The sequence below is a fragment of the Delphinus delphis genome, chromosome 19 (genome assembly GCF_949987515.2).
Source record: "Delphinus delphis chromosome 19, mDelDel1.2, whole genome shotgun sequence".
Taxonomy (NCBI): domain Eukaryota; kingdom Metazoa; phylum Chordata; class Mammalia; order Artiodactyla; family Delphinidae; genus Delphinus; species Delphinus delphis.
In genome coordinates, this window is record NC_082701.1 from 51,652,417 (window position 1) to 51,677,666 (window position 25,250).

General features: G+C 41.6%; 1 protein-coding gene across 4 annotated transcripts in view; it reads right to left on the reverse strand.

Moving 5' to 3' along the window:
• The window catches only part of MYH10 (myosin heavy chain 10), a 133,411-nt gene that overhangs the window by 104,875 nt on the left and 3,286 nt on the right, over positions 1-25,250 (reverse strand). For all 4 annotated transcript variants that reach the window (XM_059998421.1, XM_059998420.1, XM_059998419.1 and 1 more), the window contains exons 2-3: positions 21,682-22,058; positions 7,869-8,025 (exon numbers count right to left, since the gene is read on the reverse strand). In XM_059998421.1, coding sequence (XP_059854404.1) covers positions 7,869-8,025; positions 21,682-22,026 — 502 coding nt within the window. In that variant the 5' untranslated portion in view covers positions 22,027-22,058. The remainder of the gene's footprint in view (positions 1-7,868; positions 8,026-21,681; positions 22,059-25,250) is intronic.

Below are 25,250 nucleotides of genomic sequence, written 5' to 3' on the forward strand. Positions count from 1 at the left end.
ATATAAATGAGCCATCCTTTTAAGGAATTACTTATTCGTGGAACAACTGGTTATTTCCATTGTTTCTCAGGAAGCTACTGGAGGTTATTCTCCATCCAAAACAACAGCTTATGGAATCCATAAATTAAGAAATACAACTACGGAAAGAAGCAAGGAGGACTTCCCTGGTGGTCCAGTGGTTAGGACTCCGTGCTTCCACTGCAGGGGGCACGGGTTTGATTGCTGGTCGGGGAACTAAGCTCCCGCATGCCGCAAGGCGAGGCCAAAAATAAAACACACGCACACACAAAACACACATACCCTCAAAACACACATACCCTTTGATCCAGCAGTCCACAGAAAGAAGCAAGGAATTTCCAGAGCGCAGGCAAAGGCAAGTCTGAAGACCGCTAAGTACAGACTGGAGGATAAAGGGTCCCCAGAGGTATGCCTCCAAGGGAGGAAAGACACTGATAAATTATGGGATGCTTGTCTACGTATTGAAAGAAGACTTGTAGTTCTGTCAAATCAATGTAGCAACTGCAGAACTACTCTGTTCCCCCCAAATAGGAAAATTACTAACCCCAGGGAAAACAGCAAATTGTGTAAGAAAGGAAATGTGATCATAGGAGAAATAGTTTAAATGCTGAATACTAAAATGCCAAAAAATGTTGATTTGACTCCTATCAGGAAGATGGGGGCGGGCAGTTAAAAACTCTTCTGTCATAATAGGAAGTCTATAGAAAACACTGGAAGTTAAAAAAAAAAAGAAAGAAAGAATATCACAAGCCTGTTACTTAGAAATATATACATATACAAGAAACAGATTAAAATATGGTTTCCTCTAAAGAGGAAATCCAGAATGGGCAGGGGTAGGACAGGTATCTCTTGTTTCTTTTTCTATAATGTAAGCCTTGCTGTACGGTGTGTTTGCTTGTTTCAACTATCTTCACGTATTACTTTTTAACAAAAAGTAAAAAGTAATTTAAGCATTCAAAGTTCTTTGACAATTTCTGATCTTGATGTTATCCAGACTCTTCTGCATTGTTTAATGGTCTAAAACCATTTAGATAACACAGGAATTATCTAGTCCTTGAGATTTGATAGACTTCACCACTAAAATGATCTGGGCCTTGTGTCTTTGAGACATAAAGGTAAAACCTCTGACAATCTTTACCATTTCTCCCACTGGCATTGTTCTAAGTTTTCCACCTTATTTTGAGTCAATTTTGTCTCTGTTTATAGTGTTATAAAACCTTTATTCTTTCTGGTGGTTCTCTCTTAGTCACACTTGCCAAATTGTTTGTCTATTTTACGGTCTTTTTGTGGAACCAGTTCAAGTTTTACTTAACAACTTTATGTTTTTCCTCTTGTTTAGGTTCATTTCATGCTGTACTTTTTTAAAAATTGAGGTATAACTGACATGTAACGTTATATTAGTTTCAGGTGTACAACACCATGATTCAATATTTGTATATACTGCAAAATGATCACAAGAAGTCTTAAGTTAACATCCAGGCTGTACTTTTAAAGGACTTCTTTCGTGTGTGTGAAATGACACACAGAAAAGCTCATGAGACAATACAGCTTAATAAATTATCATAAAGTTGTCTTTTATCTATCTTGTGAGTAAAAAGGCTTGTATATAAATTTTTGTTTACTAATAAAAATATTTATAGGGGCTTCCCTGGTGGCGCAGTGGTTGAGAGTCCACCTGCCGATGCAGGGGACGCGGGTTCGTGCCCCGGTCCGGGAGGATCCCACGTGCCGCGGAGCGGCTGGGCCCGTGAGCCACGGCCACTGAGCCTGCGCGTCCGGAGCCTGTGCTCCGCAACGGGAGAGGCCACAGCAGTGAGAGGCCCGTGTACCGCAAAAAAAAAAAAAAAATTATAGCTATGAATTCTTTCTTAAAGCAGTTTTTGCCTTAAGCCATCAATTTTTTACATGTGGTATTTTGTTGTGGTTAACTTCTAAAGAATCTGTAATAGCAGTTTTGATTTCTTCTTTTACCAAAAAGCCATATAGATGAATGGCTAACAGCAAAAAGAGTAAGAAGAACTCATTAAACAAAACTCCTACAAAACAAACCCAAGTGGAAATCTGTTAATACCTTGTCTTACTGCACTGTGGTCAGAGAACGTGGCCTGATTTGAGATTTTTATTGGTGACTTAGCATCAAAATTACAAGCCAAGGTTGTAAATGTTTTCTGCTCGATGGGCAGCAGTACTGTATATACATTTTCCAATTCAAGCTTGCTAAATACTGTTGATCACATTCTTTATACTCTTTCTTTTCCCTACTTATCTCAAATTCTGAGAGAAACACATTAAAGCTCCCTCTATAATTGTGGGTCACATTTCCCCTGTATTTCCAATAGCTGTTAAGTATGTGACACAATGTCAACGGCATAAATGGAAGTATTATCTGAGTCTTCTAGAGAATTATGTCACACTGTTCCTCTCTTAAATCTCCCATCTCTGCTCCCTCCGCCTCACTCTCAGCTGGGACCCTGCTTCACCTTTCCCTGAGAAAACAGGAGCGCTTTCACAGGTTCCTACCACCAACCATATCTACCCACCAACCGGCAGATGCTTTCAAGAAACATGGCTGTGAAGGGAAGGAGAGGATGGAAGAGAGAATTTTCTTTTTTAAAGTAACGGGGAAAACTTCAGCACATTTAATGCTAACATTAGGAGCCTCTAAAAAGGGAAGCAGAAGACAGTCAACACTGTGAGCTTCCTGAGACGGATTCCTAGGAGAGATGGGATGGGCATCAGAGGTGAAGGAGCTGGGAAGACGGCCTTCACAGGAGTGGGCGCAGGACAGGACGGTTTGTAAATCTGGCTCAGGAAGCTGCGGTAGCTCCTCTCTGGTGGCTTCTAATTTCTCCATGGATCAGGGGAAGAAGCCACCAGCTGGGGAGGAGAAGGGGACGCAGGGACCTAGGGAGCTGAAGTGGGCAGGGGCTTGAGACAATCATTAGGGAGAGTGAGGTTATAATCTTAATTGACAATCAGGGAAGCAGTGTTCTGCGTGAAGTCTGGGCTCATGATCACGAAATTAACAGGAGTATTGATCTGTTCAGCTGTATGAACAGAAGACTCCAGAGGTATCAGCAACCCAAGGAAGAGCCTTAAAAAAAGACAAACGTCTTGACTGACTTAGGGTGAGAATTTTGCCAAATAAGTGTAACAAAAGAACAAAGGGACAGGGGGCGTAGGATACTGACAGAAGACGCTGAAATGACAGACTATAAAATGTAAACTACACAAGGAAGAAAGTCAAGGCAGTTCTGAGAATCCACAGGGGAAAAGGAGAACAGCGTTTGGACCCAAGATCTAAACGGAGTCAAAGAACATGGTCAGGAGACTTGCTGACTGCACTGCCAGGACGGAAGGATTTTGCAATAGAATTTCTGAAATATTTGAAAAATAAGATCATTTCAGAAGGTGGCACAGTCTAGGGTGTCAGCAGCGTAAGTCAGAAGGGAATAAGATTAAGAGGAGATTAAGAGACCGGGGGCTGGCTGTTCACGAAAAACTAGGAAGTAACACAGGGTTATGGCAGGGCTTGAGGCAGGGAGGAAACGACAGCCGTGTTGGGGGCCAGACAGACGCACTAGGAGGGAGGGGAGGAGGAGGGAGGGGAGGAGGAGGGAGGAGGGGGACCCAGAAGAATGCTGCTACAAGCGATGAGGGGCAGGCAGAGGAGGGGCAGTGTTTTCAAGGGGTAAAGAGTATTTGTTAATAGTCCAGCAGATGCACTGCGAGTAAGGACACTGACCCCATCTCCTAGCGCATAGGATCGGAGTGGAGGGCCCATACTCAGGGGAAAGCCAAGTTTCAGTTAAAGCCCGGAGGAAAAGAAAACACTTGACGAAGACATTGAACACATAGGGAAGTTTGCACATCACAGAGTGGGAGTTACCTGAGGCAGAAATGAAAAGAGAGCATTACGGAAAACGAAGATGTGTGACCGGGAAACAAAAGAACAAGGAGATGTGGATTTCATTCTAAGACTCCAGGAAGAAGGTAGAATCTCAGGTCTTAGATACGCATGGGGCCCCCCCGCCCCGCAACTACTGTTAACAGCAAAATTTGCCTTTACATCCGTCTAGGTCAACAGAAGGTGGGTGGCCGTGTTGGCTGCTACTGAGTGGAAGCTGGCTGGGGTGGACGGCCACGGGGAGGGGCAGAGGACGAGGCGCACACGGGGTGCTGGGGGAGCCTGGAATAGTAATGGCCTTAGGTCCCCTCGCGTGATTACCTACCGGGCACAGGTCTCAGTGTGCTGCGTTCAGTTTCTAACACGCAGGACTGCGAATGAGAAGTCTGAGCCCACTGACGCCCTCTCCACCGAGATCACCTGATGTCGCCCTATCCACACCACGCTGCGTTAGACCAGGCATGTGTCTCCTTTCAAGGTTCCTGCCTGGCACTAGGGGACCCTCTCAGCTTCAAGACTCAAGTCCTTCTTCAGCTCTGGTGAACTTTTTCAAAAATATCACTTCTCTCATGGCCCCTGAGAGTCTACAGATATGGAGAGTCTGTACCACGTTTCCTACTCTCTCTGCCATAATTTCCGTCAGTTTCTTTTTGCTGTGTATTCTGGAAGAACTCCTTGAGTCGGTCTTCCAATTCATTGCTTTAGTCCAATTATGTCAATTCTTCTATCCCATGCTTTCAGAGTTGATGACTTTTGCAAGCAAGTATATGTCCAAGAACTCTACTTTGACGCATGCAGTCAATGAATATTTCTTGAACAACTACTATGTGCCAGGCACACTCTGCATTTTTTTTTTCCAAAGTCCCACTGGTTGCTTTTGGGGGGGGGGCCGTGCCACGCGGCACGTTGTGATCTTCATTCCCTAACCAGGGATCGAACCCATGCCCCCTGCACTGGGAGCACGGAGTCTTAACCACTGGACCACCGGGGAAGTCCCTCTGCATTTTATTGATGCAATATCCCCTAGAATCTAAAGTTAAGGGAAAAAAGTAAGCTCTCTTCTGTTTTTTTGTGTTAAAAAACCAAACTCTGTTCAGTAGGACCATCTGCTCTGAATCCTCCACATGGTCCCGTCAAGCTACAGGTCCTCTTCGTAGGCCCACTGACGTTTAGCTATTTGCTCACGACTGTAATTGAAAACCTAGATGGATAAGCATCGGTAGCTGGTCTGAGCTTCATGAGCAGTTGCTGTTGTTGACTGTTGTCTGACTGCTCTAGCAGACGTCCCACCCGACTGTGTTGTACCCTATATCAGCAGGTAGCCCCCTACCTATAGAACAAAATACAGCAGAATTGGTTAGAGTGGGGTGTTTTTTTTGTTTTTTATTGTCTGTTTTAAATTATTACATAATCAAAACTATCAACTAATTCTTTTAACGTTCACGTGGCAGTTTGATTGTGGATAAGAATGTGTCACGTTGCCTTGGTTTTGAATCCTCGTTCATATACCTCTTACTATTTACATTTTCTTGGTCAAGTTATTTAACTTTTTGTGCCTCAGCAAAATAGGGACAGTAATTCTATTTACTTTATAGGATTGTTGTGGATTAAATAATACACATAAAGCATTTAGCCCAGTGCCTGGCACATAATAATATTCAATACAGGTTCATTCTAGCATTAGTGATGATATTAATAATACCATATACTGGTAAGCCACATCTTCCTCATTCTGTATTCATACAGTTGGTTTGGAAACCCAGTAGTGGGGCATTAACATTTATCCCTCTTAACTAGAGTCAATTCACCATTCAACCTGTCAAGAGCTTTTAAAAACTCTGTTTCTTTTCATCAAATGTATTTCTTTTTCCTCCCAGTTTCATGTCATCTATAAATTTTACAGGCATGCATCCTATGTCTTCAAGTATGTTGATCAGAATGTTGGAAAGGGCACAAACCCCTTGGTGCACACCCTGACGCCTGGCCAACCTCTATCATTAACCAGCATCTCAGGCACAACTTTGCAGCATCCAACCACGAGGAGATCACAGGGGCCATGGAACGCCATGGAGAAGTCCTAATTCTCTGATAACACTGTCTACTATATTCCCCTTCCTACTCAGTGTAAAGTAATGTGAGGAATATGTTCATGCTGTTTCTAGACTATTAACAGTAGATTCTAGAATGTTTCTTGGCAGGTATAGATCAAGAGTGGGAGCTCTTGATCTTAATATAAAGGGGAGCCTCTTCCTCTTTTTAAAAATTAGAATTATATAATGTGAGACCATTCCCGCCTTCTGGAAACTCCTGTTCTATATAATACTTCAAAGAACAGGGGTTCGATAGTCTCAGCTGTGAGAATGTATTTGTTTAGAAGAGACAATATGGATTCAATCAGAGGAGGAGTGTACTTTGGCCAATTTCTTCTCCCATATAAGGCAGTTTGCTCATTCATACAAATACTTTTCTGCATGTAAAGATCATTCTTCTTAATGGAGACACAGAATGAGACACAAAACAAAAGCTGATGATTTTCCTTCTCCGTCACCTGACTGCAGTTTACCACCGTCATGGCCATTTCTTAACATTCTTGGCTCTGAACCTTAGAAAGGGTTATTAAATTGAATCTTTTTTAAGCCTAAGCTCATTTTGGACTCTGAACGTCTTCTTACCCATCGATGCCACTATTCTAGTCCTAAAGCACCTCCTGTTTGCCTCCAATGACCTGGTATATAAGAAGAATCCAGATGATACCTGACTAGGAAATGGGTATTAACTCCCTCACACTACCCTTTAGACCCAGCACCCAGGCAGCCTTTCCAGGACCTGAGATTTGATGACAGGTGGATGCAGCATACTCTGCTTCCTGAAGACCTCGTAGATTTTATTTTACTTTACAGAATTCATTTTTAAAAAAATAAAAGGAGAGAGAGGGAGAGTTACTATAGAAGATTTCACATAGTGCTAGGAAGTCCCACGTTTAAATGCAGTCTGTATAACACAGAGAGCTATATTCAATATCCTGTGATAAACCATAATGGAAAAGAAGGAAAAAGAATATATAAGGGAGTTCCCTGGTGGTCTAGTAGTTAGGGGCCACCGGGGTCACTGCCGGGGCCCAGGTTCCATCCCTGGTCAGGGAACTGAGATTTCACAAGCCATGTGGCGTGACCAAAATAAAAAAAAATAAAAAAAGAAAAAGAACATGTATATGTATATAACTGAATCACTTTGTTGTACACCGGAAATTAACACAACATTGCAAATCAAACTATACTTCAAGAAAATTAAAATTTAAAAAAATTTAAAAGGAAAAAAAAATAAATGCAGTCTTGTTACTCAGTAATGTTAAATGCATTCAAAACTGCTCCGTTCTAGTTTTCAAAAAAAATTCCTCCATAAATCATTGCGTCTGAAGCCATAATTCCAATTAAGGACTCTTCAAATTTATATTTCATTCAAAACCCAAAAAGGAAACAATCAAAACCCACCAACTCCACACATGCTGTTTAACTTTTGTTGGGTCCTTTTTCATGCATTTAAATAAAAAATATTTTATAATCTTTCTTTCCCCAATGATGCATCCACCTTTTCTATTATTCTTCCTGTTGGTTTTAAAAACGAATGCAGTAGAGCTTTGATTATACTGGCTTGTGGTGGAGAGATCAAATATATATAAAAACTAGATGCTTCTTAACAGAAAAATTAACATGGAGTATTTATGAAGCCCCAAGCATACTTACCGGATGCCTATAGAAGATGGTCATATTGCCTAGTCTAATCTTAAGAATTCATAATTTTTCTACAATAAACATCTATCACTTTTCTTTCTAATCTTAAAAAAAAAAAAAGTAAAGCCCTCTGTAGAAAAGATTGAGGCAATCTAAAAAAACCCAAATTATATTTAAGAAATTCTGAGTAGCATTCTAACATTTCCAGTTACCTTGAAGCATGCATCTGTAAGCAGATTCAGATATGGCATAGATGTGTGGAGGCATCTCGTGACGTTTCTTCCCTCTGTACATTTCAATAATATTCTCAGAGTAAATGGGAAGATTCTTGTAAGGATTTATGACTACACAGAAGAGTCCAGAATATGTCTAGAATAGATAAAAATAAAATACAGTGTTAAAAAAAAAAACAACTGCATATATCCACAGGATCCAATCAGGAGACAAACCACACAGTAATTTGAACAGGGGACCTTTATCATTTGCACAATTAATCTATCCCTAAAATTAAATCTCACCCATAATGGGCAATTCCAAACCACAAGCAGTTCTCCTACAGAGAGCCTATTAAGTGGTACTTCCTAGATTCAATTCCCTCATCTGTCAAATGGAAATAATAATATATGCTTCATGGCTTCATGAAGCCACGGGTCATTATTCAAACAACATGTCATTTGCTTTTTCACACTCATTCTCTCATGAGTGTACGAGGTATGAAACGTTCATTAAGGTAGTTTCAGATTCCACATTGCAACTCATCTTTAAGGAAATACCGGTGGCCAAGTTTGGGTACAGTATCAAAGGAGAATATCCACAATTATCTGGAAAGGTTATTATTAAAGAGTTTTTTTTTTTAAGTGTAAAACATTTTTACTCTTCTAATTTTTTTTGCTTTGGAAAATATAGGGTTTTTTTTCATAAAAATCATTTATGTCAACTTGTTATAGGTTTAGTTTTAAATGAGTTGATAAATATTTAAAATCTATGTTTTACTTTCTAAACACAGTAAATATCATGAAATATAAACAAAAGCTCTTGGGGGGCCCTCAAAAATTTTTAAGAGCCACTAGTCTAGAAGATAAAAACCTTCCTCATCAGTAGGGTAATCATTGCTCAGAATTAATACTAGGAGCACTTTTGCCTTTGGGGTTTTTTTAATTCACATGGAATGATTTCTGAGAACTGACTCTGGGAATTATGGAAAATCAAGAGCGGTTAGGATTGCTGCTAGATGCTCCAGTCCTGGTGGGGCTGAAGGCACCTCAGCTGCACCGGGAAGCAGACCCTTTACTTCGGGTGATTCTAAATCTAAAGGCAAGAGGATCTTAGAAAAGGCCGAGGACCAGTGGTGCTCAGCTCCCCAGGCAGTACCGAGGGGCTTCTAACCAACAAGCTGTGTTCAGAAAGGCTGAAAGTCCTGGCAGTGGCCACCAGGAGGCACTGTCGAGCCCACTCTATTCTGAACGTTGCAGTGAATGATGCTGAAAGGAGAAAGGCGGCCAAAAAAAAGTTTAAGTGATCAGAACCACCTCAGCAGCTGTTCTCCTTTATCTTTGCTTCCCTCCCAACGGAGGCTCGGATGTGGAATGCACTTCCTACCTAGATTAGCGCTTGGGAATAAGACAAAGGCAAGCAAGGGCCCTGCCCTGAGCTCACTGATTTGGGCTGTTTGCCTGATTGCTAAACTGATTACTGTTTGCCTGAGGCCACAGTAGTTACTTGCCCCTCCCTGGGTGACCGCTGGGCCTGAAGCCGTTGGCTTTCTCGTGTCCGGCATCAGACCTCCAAGAACCCGGGCTGGCTCTCAGGCCACCCACCCAGCAGCCTGGCACCTTCCACCTAGTCTCTAGTCTAACTAGGCCAGCCTCTCTCTGCCACCCACAGGACAAAAAGGCAACGAGAGACAATAAAAACAGATTTTATTAAGGGCGAGAAAACTAAGGAGAGGCAATCTCAACATTTTAATTTTTTATTGAGTTTAATTTATACACAGGAAATTTGACAAATCGTAACTACACATCTCAATCAATTGTTATATATACAACTTCCACTTTTTCCTTCAAAAATGAGATGAGAGTCGATCGTGGAGCTACAAATTCTGCACGTCACTCTTTTGTAAGAGGAGAATAATTACAGACTGCCAAAACAAAACAAAAAACCCCAAAACCTCCAAGGAAGTCAAAATACGCCAATTCCGTTTAACATCCCGTAGCATGTACGGCATGGTAACAGATCCTAATGAGGACATTTGCAATCAGAAATCATTCCAACGTGTGTGTCTATCATGTGTTGGGGACTTTTCTGAGGACGAAGATTACAGAGATGGGTAAATCTCACCAAAAAAAACAAGGATGAATAATCATCAGTATCCTATGCTTGCCAAAGCGAAGCAGTAATAGAGGTTTAAGTGGAAATAGTAAACTGAAGTGCTTAAAAAGCTAAGCTTCTATCTTGAAAATTAGCTCAAATGTTGGGCTCCTGCGCTGAAACCAGTACTGTACCACATTTGTCCTCCCCAAGTCACACGGAAGGAGGGCGATGTGTTGCTAATTTCTCTGGAGGCCTTAAGTTCAAAGTAAACTCATTAAGCATTTGAATACATGAGGAAGATACTAAGCACCTTCTTATACGCTCTAGGGGATGAGGACAATAAAGATACACTAAGCAAACAAGACATAATATAAGGCACTGAAAAGAGAGTGATACAAAAAAAGAAAGATGAACAAGCCTTTTAAACAGAGAAACTCTGGAGCGGAACACACGACAAACCCCACTGAAGGTCATGGCCATCTTGTCGGAAACCGTACAACTAGGTACTAAGTCCAGACCTAGAGGGTCTCTGATGTTCTTTTTAAAGACTAGTAGGTTAAAAGGACGGATAAAGGAATTCCTATTAAAATAGTACGAACGTGGGGCTTCCCTGATGCTCCAGTGGTTAAGTCTCCCAATGCAGGCGGCCCAGGTTCGATCCCTGGTCAGGGAACTAGAGCCCGCGTGCCGCAACAAAGGTCCTGCATGCCGCAACTAAGACCTGGAACAGCCAAATCAATAAATATTTAAAATTTTAAAAAAATAAAATAAAATAGTAAGAATGTAAAACTTGGTGGCCGGGTATATCCACGGCAGAGTGAAGTGCAGTCTAGCTGACAACAATTTGTTCTGTGGAAGGTGAGGGAAAAGAGCCCAGACGGGCAGATTTTGTCCACTCTAAGGGATCAGGTATCAGAGGTCCTGGAGAGAAGAGTGATGGAAGGAAAGAGGCATTCCTGAAACCGCATAAACCTGGCAGCCATATGGAGAAGAGACTGAAGGGGCAAGAGGTGGGCAGCAGGAGGCAGAGACCTCTCCAGGCACAGTAACAGGCCTACAGGAGAGAAGAACAAGACAAAAACGGAGCTGGGATGAGTCATGAAGAAAGCGGGCTGGAGATTCAACAGCAGTCAGGACTCTGAATAGAGAAAACCATTCAAGCCTCAAGGTAAAGATGACTCCAAGGTCGTCAAGTTAAACATGACTCCAAGGTTGTCAAGCTTTAGAGATGGAAAAGTAACAAGTGGACGGGAAAAATCATTTGATTTGTGGGGAAAGATACTAAATCCCCTTTTAACATATTGAGATTGTGGCACGTTAAAAGGAGATTCATTACAATAAGGGAGCCCAGGAGAATGAGTGCCTACTGAACAGCTGGAAACACTGGAATCCTACTGCAAAGCCTTGAAGAAGTTTGCAAAGGCTTTAAGACACCAAGTAACAGGTATTATACAAAAATACTGGCACCTTTGCGACCACCTAGAGGGGTGGGATAGGGAGGGTGGGAGGGAGGGAGATGCAAGAGGGAAGAGATACGGGAACATATGTGTATGTATAACTGATTCACTTTGTTATAAAGCAGAAACTAACACACCATTGTAAAGCAATTATACCCCAATAAAGATGTAAAAACAAAACAAACAAACAAACAAAAAACTAGCACCAAAACAACCTTGAAATTTTCCCAACAGTCTGTGCTGCTTTATGCCTCCAGGCTTCTCCATATGCCGACCCCTCTGCCGGGAATGCCCATCTCCTATCCAGTATTGGGAAATGTTGCTATCCTTTAGGGTCAGGCCTCAGTCTAAGAAAACAGCGATATGCATATACATTATTACTTCATAGCTTTGAAGGATTAGAGAACCAGGAAACAGAGGCAGGTATAGATATCAGTGCAATAGAGCAGATACAACAGTCTCTCATTAGGAACAGGGGATTGAACTGGGAGCATCACCCCAACTTACACCCCGACCGCTGCTCTCAGAAGAAATCAGACCGCCGCCCAAAAAGGAAAGGAAGAGAAGAAAGAATAGGTCGCTCACACCATTTGCAAACACCACACCTAGATAAAATTCACATGTGTATTTAAAAAACAACAACAGGGCTTCCTTGGTGGCGTAGTGGTTGCGAGTCCGCCTGGCGATGCGGGGGACGCAGGTTCGTGCCCCAGTCCGGGAGGATCCCACGTGCCGCGGAGTGGCTGGGCCCGTGAGCCATGGCCGCTGAGCCTGCGCGTCCGGAGCCTGTGCTCCGCAGCGGGAGAGGCCATGGCGGTGAGAGGCTCACGTACCGCAAAAACCAAACCAACCAAACAAAAAAACAACAACAACCCTATGTAATAAGGAAAAGATCATCTTCCAGAATATTCAGAGAGAGAAATGACCTCTGGACATTCTCTACAAAATAAGCTGAAAGAAAACTTTAGGGAATAGATTTATGGCTGCAACAGAATGTAATACAACATGGACTCTTAAAGAAAGATAAAACAAAGGTAAATAATAAAAGAAAAAGAAGGCACAAAGATAAAACCAATTTAAAAAATACACAGAGGAAAGATGAACATGGAGAGCAAAGAAAAGATAACTAAAATATTAATCATTGCTCCTTAGGGAGGAAAAAAGGTCAAAATTCTGTAAAGAGAACAGTAATCAAAAATAAACTTGAAGAAAACTGTCTGTGCCTGGTTGGGGCGGGGAGGTGTTGTAATACACATTGAGTTAAAAAAAAATTCATCAAGCTAATAATAACAGAAGGAATGATGACATTAGACTATCACCATTTTGCTTCCTAATGAAATGATGGATCAGGACAGTGCCCACCACCGGCTCTAAAACCCTCGGGTGAAGGTAGACACTCCTAAAGCACAAATCAACCTGATGAAGCCCAAACTGAGTCACTGATCCATCTCAACACTGTAAACTGAGAGACAGCTGGCATCCTGTGCGTCCTGAATCTGAATCAGATCAAGCCGCCGCATCCAACTACCAGTTTACAGAAGGCACCACAGGTATGCAATCAACAAAATCCGGACTATGGGAAATTCAACAGCACAGCAGACCTTGTTTTGTTTTGTTTTTTTTTTTTAAAAAAAAAAGCCACTCCGGAGGAGGGTAAATACCCCAGGCGTTCAGCTAGAACCCTAACTGCTACACCCTGAGAGTTTAGAGTATACCAGAAATAGACCAGCCCAAAGCCCAGTTGGGAAGGATGTAAATCCCTGACTGATCCACACGTGCTCGATCCCCTTCATCTAACTGCCTGCCCAGAGCAAAACTCTAGGACTAGCTTGGTGTCATGCAGAGCCTCAAATTAACTTCACAATTTTATATACAGTAGGTGGCACGTAAGGCAACAGTTGTGACTAGAATCCAAGATAATATGTGGATTCCCGGTGGGGCTACTTTTATTGCCTTGGATTATTATCTTACACAATAATATGCTCAAGTAATTAAAAGAGATGCTTGAGGTTAGTCAAATTGACAAAGCTCTGGTGAGGCTCATTTTAAAAAGGGTGGAGCAGATTATCCGTATCCGGAGTGAGAGGACATCACTACAAATCCTACAGGAAAAAAGAGGGTATTATGAACAACACTATGCCAATAAATTTGAAAATTTACACGAAATAGACACATTTCCAGAAAAACTCAGTATCAAAACTGACACCAAAAATTTTTAATCTGAAAAATTCTATATCTATGAAAGGAAAACGTCCCCACAAACGAAACTATATCATTATTTTAAAATGAAATCACATCAATCTTATCCAAGCTCTTCCAGAGAAGATACAAAGATAAAACATTCCATGATTCATTTTATAAAGCCAGCATAATCTTGATAGCAAAGTATGACAAGGACATCATAAGAAAGTAAATTTTTAAGTCAATCTCATTTATGAATATAGATGCAAAAACTCTAAACAAAATACCAGCAAACAAAATCCAGGAATCCAGTAATACATAAAAAGAATACTTGGTCTTTGCCAGGTTAGTCTTAGCACTAAAAAATATAGTATATAATTCACTACAATAACAAAATAACCAGAAAATCACACTATCACCTGATCAGAAACTGGAAAAACGTGATAAATTAACAACCAATCAGTATTTCTAAAAATTCATCCATGCGGGATAAAAACTAGGAACAAAAGGAAACTTCCCTGAATCTAATAAAAAAATATTCAAAAGAAAACAAGTCATTCTTAATAGTGAAATATTGAAAACTTTCCCTCTGACATCGGGAACGATACGAAGATGCCTCCAATAACCACTACTATTCAACAAACATTTACACTTCTTAGACAATGCAATAAAGTAATGTACAAGAATTAGAAAGCAAACAATAAAAATGTCATTATCTGCAGACAACATGAGTGTGTTCAACACGACATCCAAAAGAATCCTCAGCTAAACTATTATAATCAATTAATAAACTTAGTAAGGTTGGTGAATATAATGTCAATATACAAAAGTTAACTGTAAAAAAACATGGCAACTGTATTCCTACCTAATGGTAACAATTTAAAAACAACACTTAGGGTGTCCCTGGTGGCGCAGTGCTAGAGAATCCGCCTGCCAATGCAGGGGACACAGGTTCCAGCCCTGGTCCCAGAAGATCCCACATGCCGTGGAGCAACTAAGCCCGTGTGCCACAACTACTGAGCCTGCGAGCCTAGAGCCCGTGCTCCGCAACAAGAGAAGCCACCGCAATGAGAAGCCTGTGCACCGCAAGGAAGAGTAGCTCCCGCTCACTGCAACTAGAGAAAGCCCGAGCACAGCAACGAAGACCCAACACAGCCGAAAATAAATAAATAAAATAAATTTATTAAAAAAATAAAAATTAGGGCTTCCCTGGTGGCGCAGTGGTTGAGAGTCCGCCTGCCGATGCAGGGGACACGGGTTCGGGCCCCGGTCCGGGAAGATCCCACGTGCCGCGGAGCGGCTGGGCCCGTGAGCCATGGCCGCTGAGCCTGCGCATCCGGAGCCTGTGCTCCGCAACGGGAGAGGCCACAACAGTGAGAGGCCCGCGTACCGCAAAAACAAACAAACAAACAAACACCTAAAAATAAATCCTACAAAAAATAAATCCAACAAAGGATATACACGGCCTCTACAAAAAAAACCTAAAACATATTGAGAAAAATTAAGAACTAAATAAATGAACTAGATGAACAGATATTGTAAAGATCTCATTTCTCCTCCAAAATGAACTATCGAATCAGCAAAAACCCAATAAAAATTCCAATAAGGTTGTGTGTGTGTGTGTGTGTGTGTGTGTGTGTGTGTGTGTATGAAAAACTGACAAGTGGGTTCTGAAATTATACTGAAATGCAAAGCACCTAACACCAGAACAATCCTAAAGAACACAAATGAGAGAACTTACCCTACTGGACACCAAGCCATAGTCTAAAGCTGTAATAATCAAGACAATGTGGTGTCAGCCCAAGGACAGGCACAGAGACCCACGACACAGAACAGGTCGTCAAGCACACATTTATGAGCATCTGATTTACAACAAAGGTGGCGCTTCAGAGCAGTGCAGAGAGGGCTACGTTTCAGTAAATGGCACTGGGTCAACTGAATCGCCATTTGGGGGAAAAAAGTTAACCTTGCCCCTACCTTATACCACACACAAAATTAAATTCCAAATGGAACTGAGGCTGACCCTAAGAAATATATCACCAAATTCCCTTCTCCTCTGGCTTCAAACTGAGCTAGGCAGCAGGAGATTGAGGGTAGGGGGAGAATGAAGTCAGGATGTTTATCCCCCAGGCCCCTCCCTGCTAGTTGTCTGCTTCCCTCTAAAGGCGGCCACAATTCCTACCAGGAAGCCCCTCTCCACGTGGCATCCTCTCCCAGCTGAGGTAACAGCTCTTTGTTCCTTTAAAGATGAAGATGGGTCCAGGGCTCTCAGCCATCACTAGTGCTGGGATACTGCGACATTTCTGCATCTGTTTTCTAAACTCTATTCACATGTTTGTAAATCGTCCCCTTATTAAATTCACAGAATGCCTAGTTAGAGGGCCTTCTGTTTCCTGCTGGAATCTGACTAACTTAGACATTATCTAGAAAAGCTGAAGATATGGGTTAAAGATATGCATGTCCTATATCACCCAGAAATTCCACTCCTAGTTATACACCTTCTAGAAAGCCATGCTTATGTGCACCAGGACACGTCCGAAACTGTTCACGGAAGCACTGTTTGTACAATAATAGCCACAAACTGGAAAAATAAAATGTCCAAAGACAGTTGAGAGGATAAATAAATTGGGGCAAAAATCTTACAATGGAACATTACATTCCACAAAAAGGAACGAAACACCCAAACTTTTATAGTTCAGGGCCCTTTACCACTCTTAGAAATTGTTAAAGGTCCTAAAGATCTTGTGTTTTATATATTTTTATACAAATATACGTACATACATAGTTTTTAAATGTGTATTTATTCATTTAAAAATAACGATAAATAACATTTCTTATGAAAAACAACCTTTTGTTTTCCAAAATAAAAGTGAGAAGAGTGGTACGGTTTTATATTTGCAAATCTTTTATTGTCTGGCTTAATAGAAAACACTCAATTTTCTTAATAGAAAACACTCAACACTCTGTTTCAGCATTTAGTCTACTGTGATGTTGTTTTGACTGAAACACATGAAATTAGCCTTACACTGATATTTAACTGGAAAAGGGAGGAGTACTTTAACAGCCTTTTCATGTAATTATAGATATTCCTCTTCGATACTATACCAAAACTCGACAAGTAAGAATTTCTTAAAGATTAGACGCAATGTAGCATCTGACACCCTGTCCGTGAACTTTTCATACTCTGTTACATACATCAAATCCATTGGCTAAGCTTGCACAGGTGAATGAATCTTTTACCCAGGCATGACTTTGTAACATCATGTACACATCATTTGGAAAACTCTGGTTCGATGAATTGTTCAAGTCTTCCAAATGATGACATTTCACACTATATGACATTAAAAAAAAAAAAGTCACATTCATTAATATTGCCATCTATCTCTCATCAGGAAGGTTTTAAGTGTTGACAAGCTGTCAAGTTCACAGTGGCAGATACAAATTCTAATTTTCATGTGAAAACTCAAATTTTATCATTGTCAACAAATGCATTCAACTGTTTCCTTTAAAATGACAGGCTCACTTTGTTCATTTTCAAGAAGATATCTGCCAAATACCCCAGTGTGAATTAATCAAAGCTTATCTATCAGCCATTCTATCAAATAAAAAGGTATTCTATCAAAAAAAGTAGCAAGTTTAGTTTGCAACTCAAATAGCTACACACGTGCTTTTTTCCAAAGCAACCATCCTAGTTCAATATGCAGCAGAAGCGCTTTATGCATACTTGTCATTTCATCACACAGAATATTAAAAGATGTGTTCTCAAGAGCTGAAATAAATTCAATCATTCCTCCTGCTTTACCAAGGACATTCTGGAGTGAAACTGGATTAGTACGACCACCAGTACAGTTTGGGGTCACTGCTTTTACCCACGATAAGGTGTCAGCAGTTTTCCTCACCGTTGCTTTTACACCATCAGTACCAATGTCAACAATAAAAGGGCAAATAAAGTCTTCAGTAATCATGAAAATAGTTTGGACCTCAAGGATCCCATGAAAGGGTCTTAAAGAAACCCTAGGAGTCTGTAGAGCACCCTTTGAGAACAACTGAGTTACATCAACACAAAGTAATGTGGGTGAATCTTAAAATTGTAATGCTGAGCAAAAATACACAAAAAGGTATGTATTAAGAGAGGCATTCATATAAAAATTCATCAACAGGCAAAACTAAACTATATTTTTAAGGAATGCATACTTAGTTTGAGAAAACACACTGGGAGATTTTAAGACACTTCTCAATAATCAACAGACCAAGAAGAGAGAAATTAGTAAAGTTTAAACACAATTAAAAAACTTAGTCTAACGGCCACATATAGAACTCCACACCCAACAGAAAACACATTCTTAACAAACACACATAACACTCATAAAAACTGACAATATGCTACATGAAGCAAGTCTCACAAAAACAAGGAGTGTTATTATATGGACTATATTAATTTAAAAATCAATAACACAAAGATAACTTAAAAAACAACATTTAGGAATTTTAAAAGTATATTTTTAAATGGTTCATAGGTTAAATAAGGAATAATAGAAGCTAGAAAATATTTAGAACACTAAAAATACTACATGTCAAAATGTGTGAAGTAAGCTAAAACGTAGTAGAGAAGACATCTGCAGTTTTTAAGTAGTTTTATTAAGAAGATGAAAATTAATGACCTAAGAAGGTGGAAGTTGGGGAGATTAAATCCAAAGAAAATATAAGGAAATAACATAACCAAACCTGTTAGTAACTTACCTAAATGAACATATGTTATGTCTTATCTATAGAAATATGTCCCAATGGACTTCCCTGGTGGCGCAGTGGCTAAGAATCCGCCTGCCAATGCAGGGGACACAGGTTCGAGCCCTGGTCCGGGAAGATCCCACATGTCGTGGAGCAACTGGGCCCGTGAGCCACGACTACTGAGCCTGTGCTCTGGAGCCTCTGAGCCACAACTACTGAGCCTGCGCTGTAGAGCCCGCGAGCCACAGACAAGCTACCACGATGAGAAACCGGTGCACTGCGACGAAGAGCAACCCCCGCTTGCCGCAACTAGAGAAAGCCCGTGTGCAGCAACAAAGACCCAACACAGCCAAAAATAAATAAATAAAAATAAATAAATTTATTTTAAAAAAAGAAAAGAAATATATCCCAAAGGTCCTATCCAAGTTATTATAGTGTCTATACCATGGTACCTCAATTGATCAATTTCAAGTGCTGGGTGAATTCCAAAGCCCAATACTATACCCTTCACTCAGTGTTCAGCAGCCACGGCCATCCATAGCCCCATTCTCTTAGTAGGTTTCTTTAGAGTCCGCGCTCCAACGTGAATCTTCCATAGGAACCCTTTCTCCACCCCACTAATTGAAGGTATGATCCTCCCAAACCCTCACCTCTGCTGTGACCTTAGTACTTCAAGAAAAAACTCAGACTTCCCTGGTGGTGCAGTGGTTAAGAATCTGCCTGCCAATGCAGGGGACACAGGTTCGAGCCCTGGTCCGGATAGATCCCACATGCCGCGGAGCAACTAAGCCCATGCGTCACAACTACTAAGCCCATGCGTCACAACTACTGAGCCTGCGCTCTAGAGCCTGTGAGCCACAACTACTGAGCCCGCATGCTGCAGCTACTGAAGGCCACCTGCCTAGAGCCTGTGCTCCGCAACGAGAGAAGTCACTGCAATGAGAGGCCCGCGCACCGCAATGGAGAGTAGCCCCTGCTCATTGCAACTAGAGAAAGCCCCCGGGAAGCAACGAAGACCCAAAGCAGCCTAAAATAAATAAATAAATTTTTTAAAAAAGAAAAAACTCAGATTCTCCTGCTGTAAAGCCCAGGGGGCCGTGCTTTGAAAAGAAACCCAGAAATTCACTCCTGTTGTCCCCGAATTAAGCTGGAAAAAAAAATCAAACAAACTCGATAAAAGATACTTGCAAAGTCTTAGAATTATCATGAGAAATGGCTACAAAAGACTAAATTGTCTTTTCCCTCCTCCTTCCCTTTTACCCACAACTTCCTTCCCCTTTCTCTTTCCCTCCTCTCTCCTCCCTGCAGCAGCCCTCGAGGGCAGCGTGGGGTCTGGGGGCAGAAAGGCTCCTTTCCACAGCGCAGCACTCCACAGCTTTTTGGTTACGTCCCTGCATTTCCAGCCCTTTGCAATTCACCGCACCAGGTATCATCCAAAATTGATTCACCTCTCAAATCTCAGATGTCAACATAATGATCTGACCACAATCTCTTCACTTCCCAGTTTTCTCACTCCCTCTCTCCACTCCTTTCTCTCCAGACAAAAATGTGGCCACCTTACACATTCTGTTATTCAGTCTCAGCTGGATTCCCAATGCTGCTCTCCAATTGTTTTCTGACCCTTGGCTTCCTCCCCTTTCCAAACCTTACGCATTCTCAAGCCACCTTCCGGACCCTGGTGCCTCTTACCCTTACTTTGCATCCTAACTCATAGAGAAAAAAATAAAATAAAATAAAATGAAAGAGACCACCAGGCTTGATTCAGACTACTCTGGCAAAGGTCATGAATGAACTACCCATTCTCAGATGTTCCCATGGCTAGTTCCCTCCTATCAGTCAGATTCCAGCTCAGATGCTACCTTCTCAAAGAGCCCTTCCCTGACCCGCTGGGGAAAGCCATCCCATAGTCCTGTTTTATTTCCGTATAGGATGTACCACAAAGGCAGGGATTTGGCCTGGCCTGTTCACCACACTCTCTCCAGCACCTAGAACATAGTAGGTGCTCAGTAAACATCCACTAAATAAACTAATTCGATGGGAAAACGACTTCTGCTTTGCTGAAGTTCTGAATTATACATGGACGTTAGTACCACACTCTTTGCATAAAATTCAACTTCTCTTTTCCAAATTCAGACCATTACAGTGTCAACCTTCCCCTCTACTTCTCTTCATTCTAAATCTACATTCTATCTACCCTGCCTTCTTTCTTTTTTAAAATTTATTTTATTGAAGTATAGTTGATTTACAATGTTGTGTTCATTTCTACTGTATAGCAAAGTGATTCAGTTATACACACACACACACACACATTCTTTTTCATATTCTTTTCCATTATGGTTTATCACAGGATATTGAATATAGTTCCCTGTGCTATACAGTAGAACCTTGTTGTTTATCCATCTCATATATAATAGTTTGCATCTACTAATCCCATACTCCCAATCCATCCCTCCCCCCCTCCCCTTGGCAACCACAAGTCTGTTCTCTATGTATGGGAGTCTGTTTCTGTTTTGTAGATAAATTCATTTGTGTCATATTTTAGATTCCACATATAAGTGATATCATATGGTATTTGTCTTTCTCTTTCTGACCTACTTCACTCAGTATGATAATCTCTAGGTCCATCCATGTTGCTGCTAATTACCCGGCCTTCTTTAAATCATTGCCACCCGTGTCTACCATCCCTTCAAGCCTCTTTTGGCATTAGAGATTCTTTCAGTATCTGGCTTGCATTTTCCTCTCAACCCCGATCCCTTATTACTTTCGGGAACTTCTATATGGTCACAACACCGTCAGTGACTGTGACACATGTGTCAACTGCTAACCACAGGACAACCCCAGCCTCAATCTCACCCTGAACTGTTTCCTCTTAAAAACCTCAGCATTCCGCTTTCCGACTTCCCTGTACCCGATGACCTTGGTCTTGCTCCTCACTGAAACCTCTAAGCTTGCAGCCCCGCCACTTTATACCCCCTGGATATACACTGGATTTCCTACCAATCTGCCGTCTGTATCCTACCACTAATGCAACTCTTATTACCATATGAAAGTCCCTTATCTTTCTGCCACACGCTCTCCCCCCTCTTATTAAGCTCCAGAGCACCACTACACAAAAGTCTCAAACACCATTTTAGTATATTTAATTGCAGACTGGATTATTTAAAATTATGTGTTAAGATTTAAAGCAAAGCAAGACTTGGGTAAGCAAGGGACAATCTTTCTATCTTTAATAGAAATAGACGCGGTAAACAGAGAGTATGTGAGCATTCCACATCGATTAGGACAGCATGTATAATTTCCATTAATTCCCAGTCACCACTTCACATGATTACTTAGAGGGCATACTTACATAGATAAGTCCTGAATAGTAACGATCCTTCAGATTATGCAAAACAGAAGCTTCATTCAAGCACGTCAATTCTGCCATATCCTCCACCTTGGAAAACTTAGGTGGGTTCATCTTCTGAATATCATCTTTGTTGACCATTGCTTTCTTTCCATTCTCCGCCAACTCCACCATAACTTCATCTCCCCGCTCTTCTTTGATACTAGCTGCCTCGAAACCATGGCGTTCTGATGGAATCCACACTAGCTTTTTAGCCGTCCAATCCGCCTGAGTGGCAGGGTTGTAGATGACCGCCCTGTCCACAAAGAGATACCTCTCCGGATCTTCAAGTCCAGTTCTCTGTGCCATTGTGAACAGAAGGGATCCAAGAGCGACTGCCTCTGCGAGAAGAGGAGGAGGACAAAGTCAGATATTCCAAAATATACGATGGTTCACAAATTTTACTCTTCTAAGAAACCTAAAACAAACGCTTTGGTAAACAGAAAGCGTGAACTTTGAGTGAAGGAGCTGCGGTAGCCCTCTCCATGGCCGTACTAACTGGGTTTCCAAGGTAAATTTCAGGCCTGACCACAAATGATGACTCTGGTCGTCTGAGGACCACTCAAGATGTAGCCTGTCGCTGACGGCTGGAAAACAAGCAGGAGGGAAAAGCAAAGTTCCAGTTTCACCCTTTTTTCCCTCTCCATCTCCTATTTCACCCTTACCACAAATTAAACAGGGACTTAAGAAGGGAAAGGAAAAGGAAGAAAAAGAAAACAAAGTTTCATGACAAAAGGCCCATGGAGTGCTACTGGACCACCAGGATGTACTGATAGCTACAGAAATGCACGGTGGCTGCCAGCAGACCGACCCTCAGGTCTAGAATGTGCCTCCCATCCTACCTTCAGACAACAGACTCGACGTTCTTCCTTACAATTACCCCAAGCCAGCCCCCTGCAGCTTCGCTATGGCCCATGTGGCCTCAGTGTGATCACGAGACCACAGGGGATGAGCGTGTAAGTTGGCATCACACCCAGCCTTTCAAGTATGTGATGGGGGCTGTTCAGGTCTCCACTTCCAGGCCCACAGCTGCTCCCCGCCAGTTCCTCTCCTGCATCTCGTCCTTCATCAGGACTCACTCCTCCACTCTGGTCTCTCGCCTCTAAACAGACTCCATGCCCCTTTAGAGTGTGGGGACTGGAAGCAAACAGAATATTCTAGACAGTCTGACCAGTGCAGAAGAAAAGGAACTGTTCACAGCCTTAGGCCACACTGGGGAAAGCACTGCTTCTGTGACTTTTACAATGAACAGTATCTCAAGACGTAAGCGGTTTACTGAGCGCTCATTTACGGTTGGTTCACAAGGAACTGTCAGCGAAAGCTCCACTCGTGGTCCTTGAAGCTACTTCTCCTCTTATACTTGTGGGATTGACTTTTTGGATCACAGGACAGGATTTTACATTCGTCACTCACCTTTCTGATGTGACTCGTCATTCCTGCCTGACAATATCTTTCTGGAATCCAACACCATCATTAAATACTAATGTTATTACTCCAAATTCCAGGTTATTACAAATCTCATCCAAGTCAATGAAAGAAGGCAAGTGAGTAACCACCAAACCCTCCCAACTTTTCCCTCTCCCCAAAATGATGGGGATTCTTGGTAGGCAACAGAATGGAAGGCTGCAAGGGAAATCATAAAGTCATCCAAAGTTGTTATGAGGCTCTTAACCTCGAGGCTGTAGACAAAGTTCAAGCTCCGTGAAGTCACTGAAATGGTCTAAAAACATTGTACAACTTTCTCGTATATCTGTGCTTTTCTGAGGAGAACACCTATAACTTTCTTCGGGTTCTTAAAGGGATCTATTTATCTTTGTCCTAAAAGATTAAACACTGATAGTGGGTACAAGATACTAGCCCTTTCAGTCCCAGTAAGAAGGTACTAGAATCAAATAGCTAAGATTCTTCAGAAACTGGCTGTTAACAATGTAAAGGATTGCAAACACTCATGCCCTGGGGCATGGTTCTCAAACTTTGGCAAGGGCGCCAGCAACACCTAAAGGGCTCATTAAAATACAGACCGCGGGGCCCCACTGCCAGCATTTATGATTCAGTAGGTCTGGGGTGGAGGACCCGATAATTTGCATTTCTAACAAAAACTCCCAGATAATGCTGGACCACACTTCGAGAACCATTCCTCCACAGTTCTCTGGTTGCCATGGTGAACCACTGTTACCACCAGGTATGCTGGAGTAGAAAAAAAGGTTGAAAACCAATGTTTTAGACTAATTCATAACCTGATTTAAAGGATATGCTAACGTGTCAAGGAGTATACACTTGGCTAAAACAAAAATCACAAAACAGAATAAAACAAACAAAAAAATCACAAAACATGTAACATTAAGACTTCTACCGATAGAATTGCTAATATGCTCTCTAACTGTACTTGCAGTTGCCTTCCTAGGCATCCACGTGGGAGAGGGCACTAGAGAAAATATTCAAGCACACATGTACATTCTGAAGAACGGTTTCAAAAACCCATCACCTCTCCGGACTGCACTGATACGATTATTAACAAGTTTTCTGTCTTCCCAACCTATACACTCGCTACCCACTGCTAGGAAGAGGATGGCTCTGAAATGGGAATTATCCTGGATGAATGTGGATACAGACAATAGGGCACACACTCTGCCTTAGGAAGGACAGTCTCTTAAAAGAGAAAATATCCAACTAGAACAAAATACGATAACAAGTTACTCTTATTCTTATTAGGTATAAACTGTATACCCCATACAACACTACAGAAACTGCCTTGCTGCCTGTGTGTATGCACACATTTCTTTACTTTTACATTAGACATGTAATTATATGCTTAGATTTAACAAATGACTATAAATTATAGTAACTTAACAGGTCATTTCTAGGGCAGGTCTTTTTTCTTTTTTTAAAAGTAAATCATGGATTTATAAATTATTTGATCAAATCAACACATTTTAAATTTATCAGTATGTACTTTTTCTAGGTGGGGAACCACCTATAATTTAATATAAGGGAAAAAACCCCACAAGAGATCACAATAGTGTGATTACAATATGCTCCCGATTTTGTGGGGGGGGGGGAATTACATAAACACTTTTTTTTCTTTTTGTTTTAAAAGAAACAAATAGTCATTGGGTCTTCACTGGGTAGTGGGATCACAAACTACTTTTAATTTTTACTTTTCCAGAGTTTTCTACAACTAACTAAACACTATGAGGATGGTTTCCTGTCTTTGCCATACGGTGAGCTTACCCCCTGGTCCACAGGAGGGCCTCTATATACCTACTGATCAATACTACATGAATGGCGCCGACCCTCACTGTAAGCTTCAGCTTCTCCTCCACCACCAAAAGCTAACCATTCCTTCAAATCCTAACCCAACGCCACCCTTTCAGAAGTTCTCTTCAGGTCAACCTGGCAATTTAATCCTTAGCCTTCTCCTAACATTTTGCACCGCTCTCCCGGCATTCTTCTAACCTTCCCTGGCCTTTGTACCAGAGGACTCAGGTAGTAGGTGCTCAAATCCTTGTTTAGTCGACAGAGTCCCTGAGGCC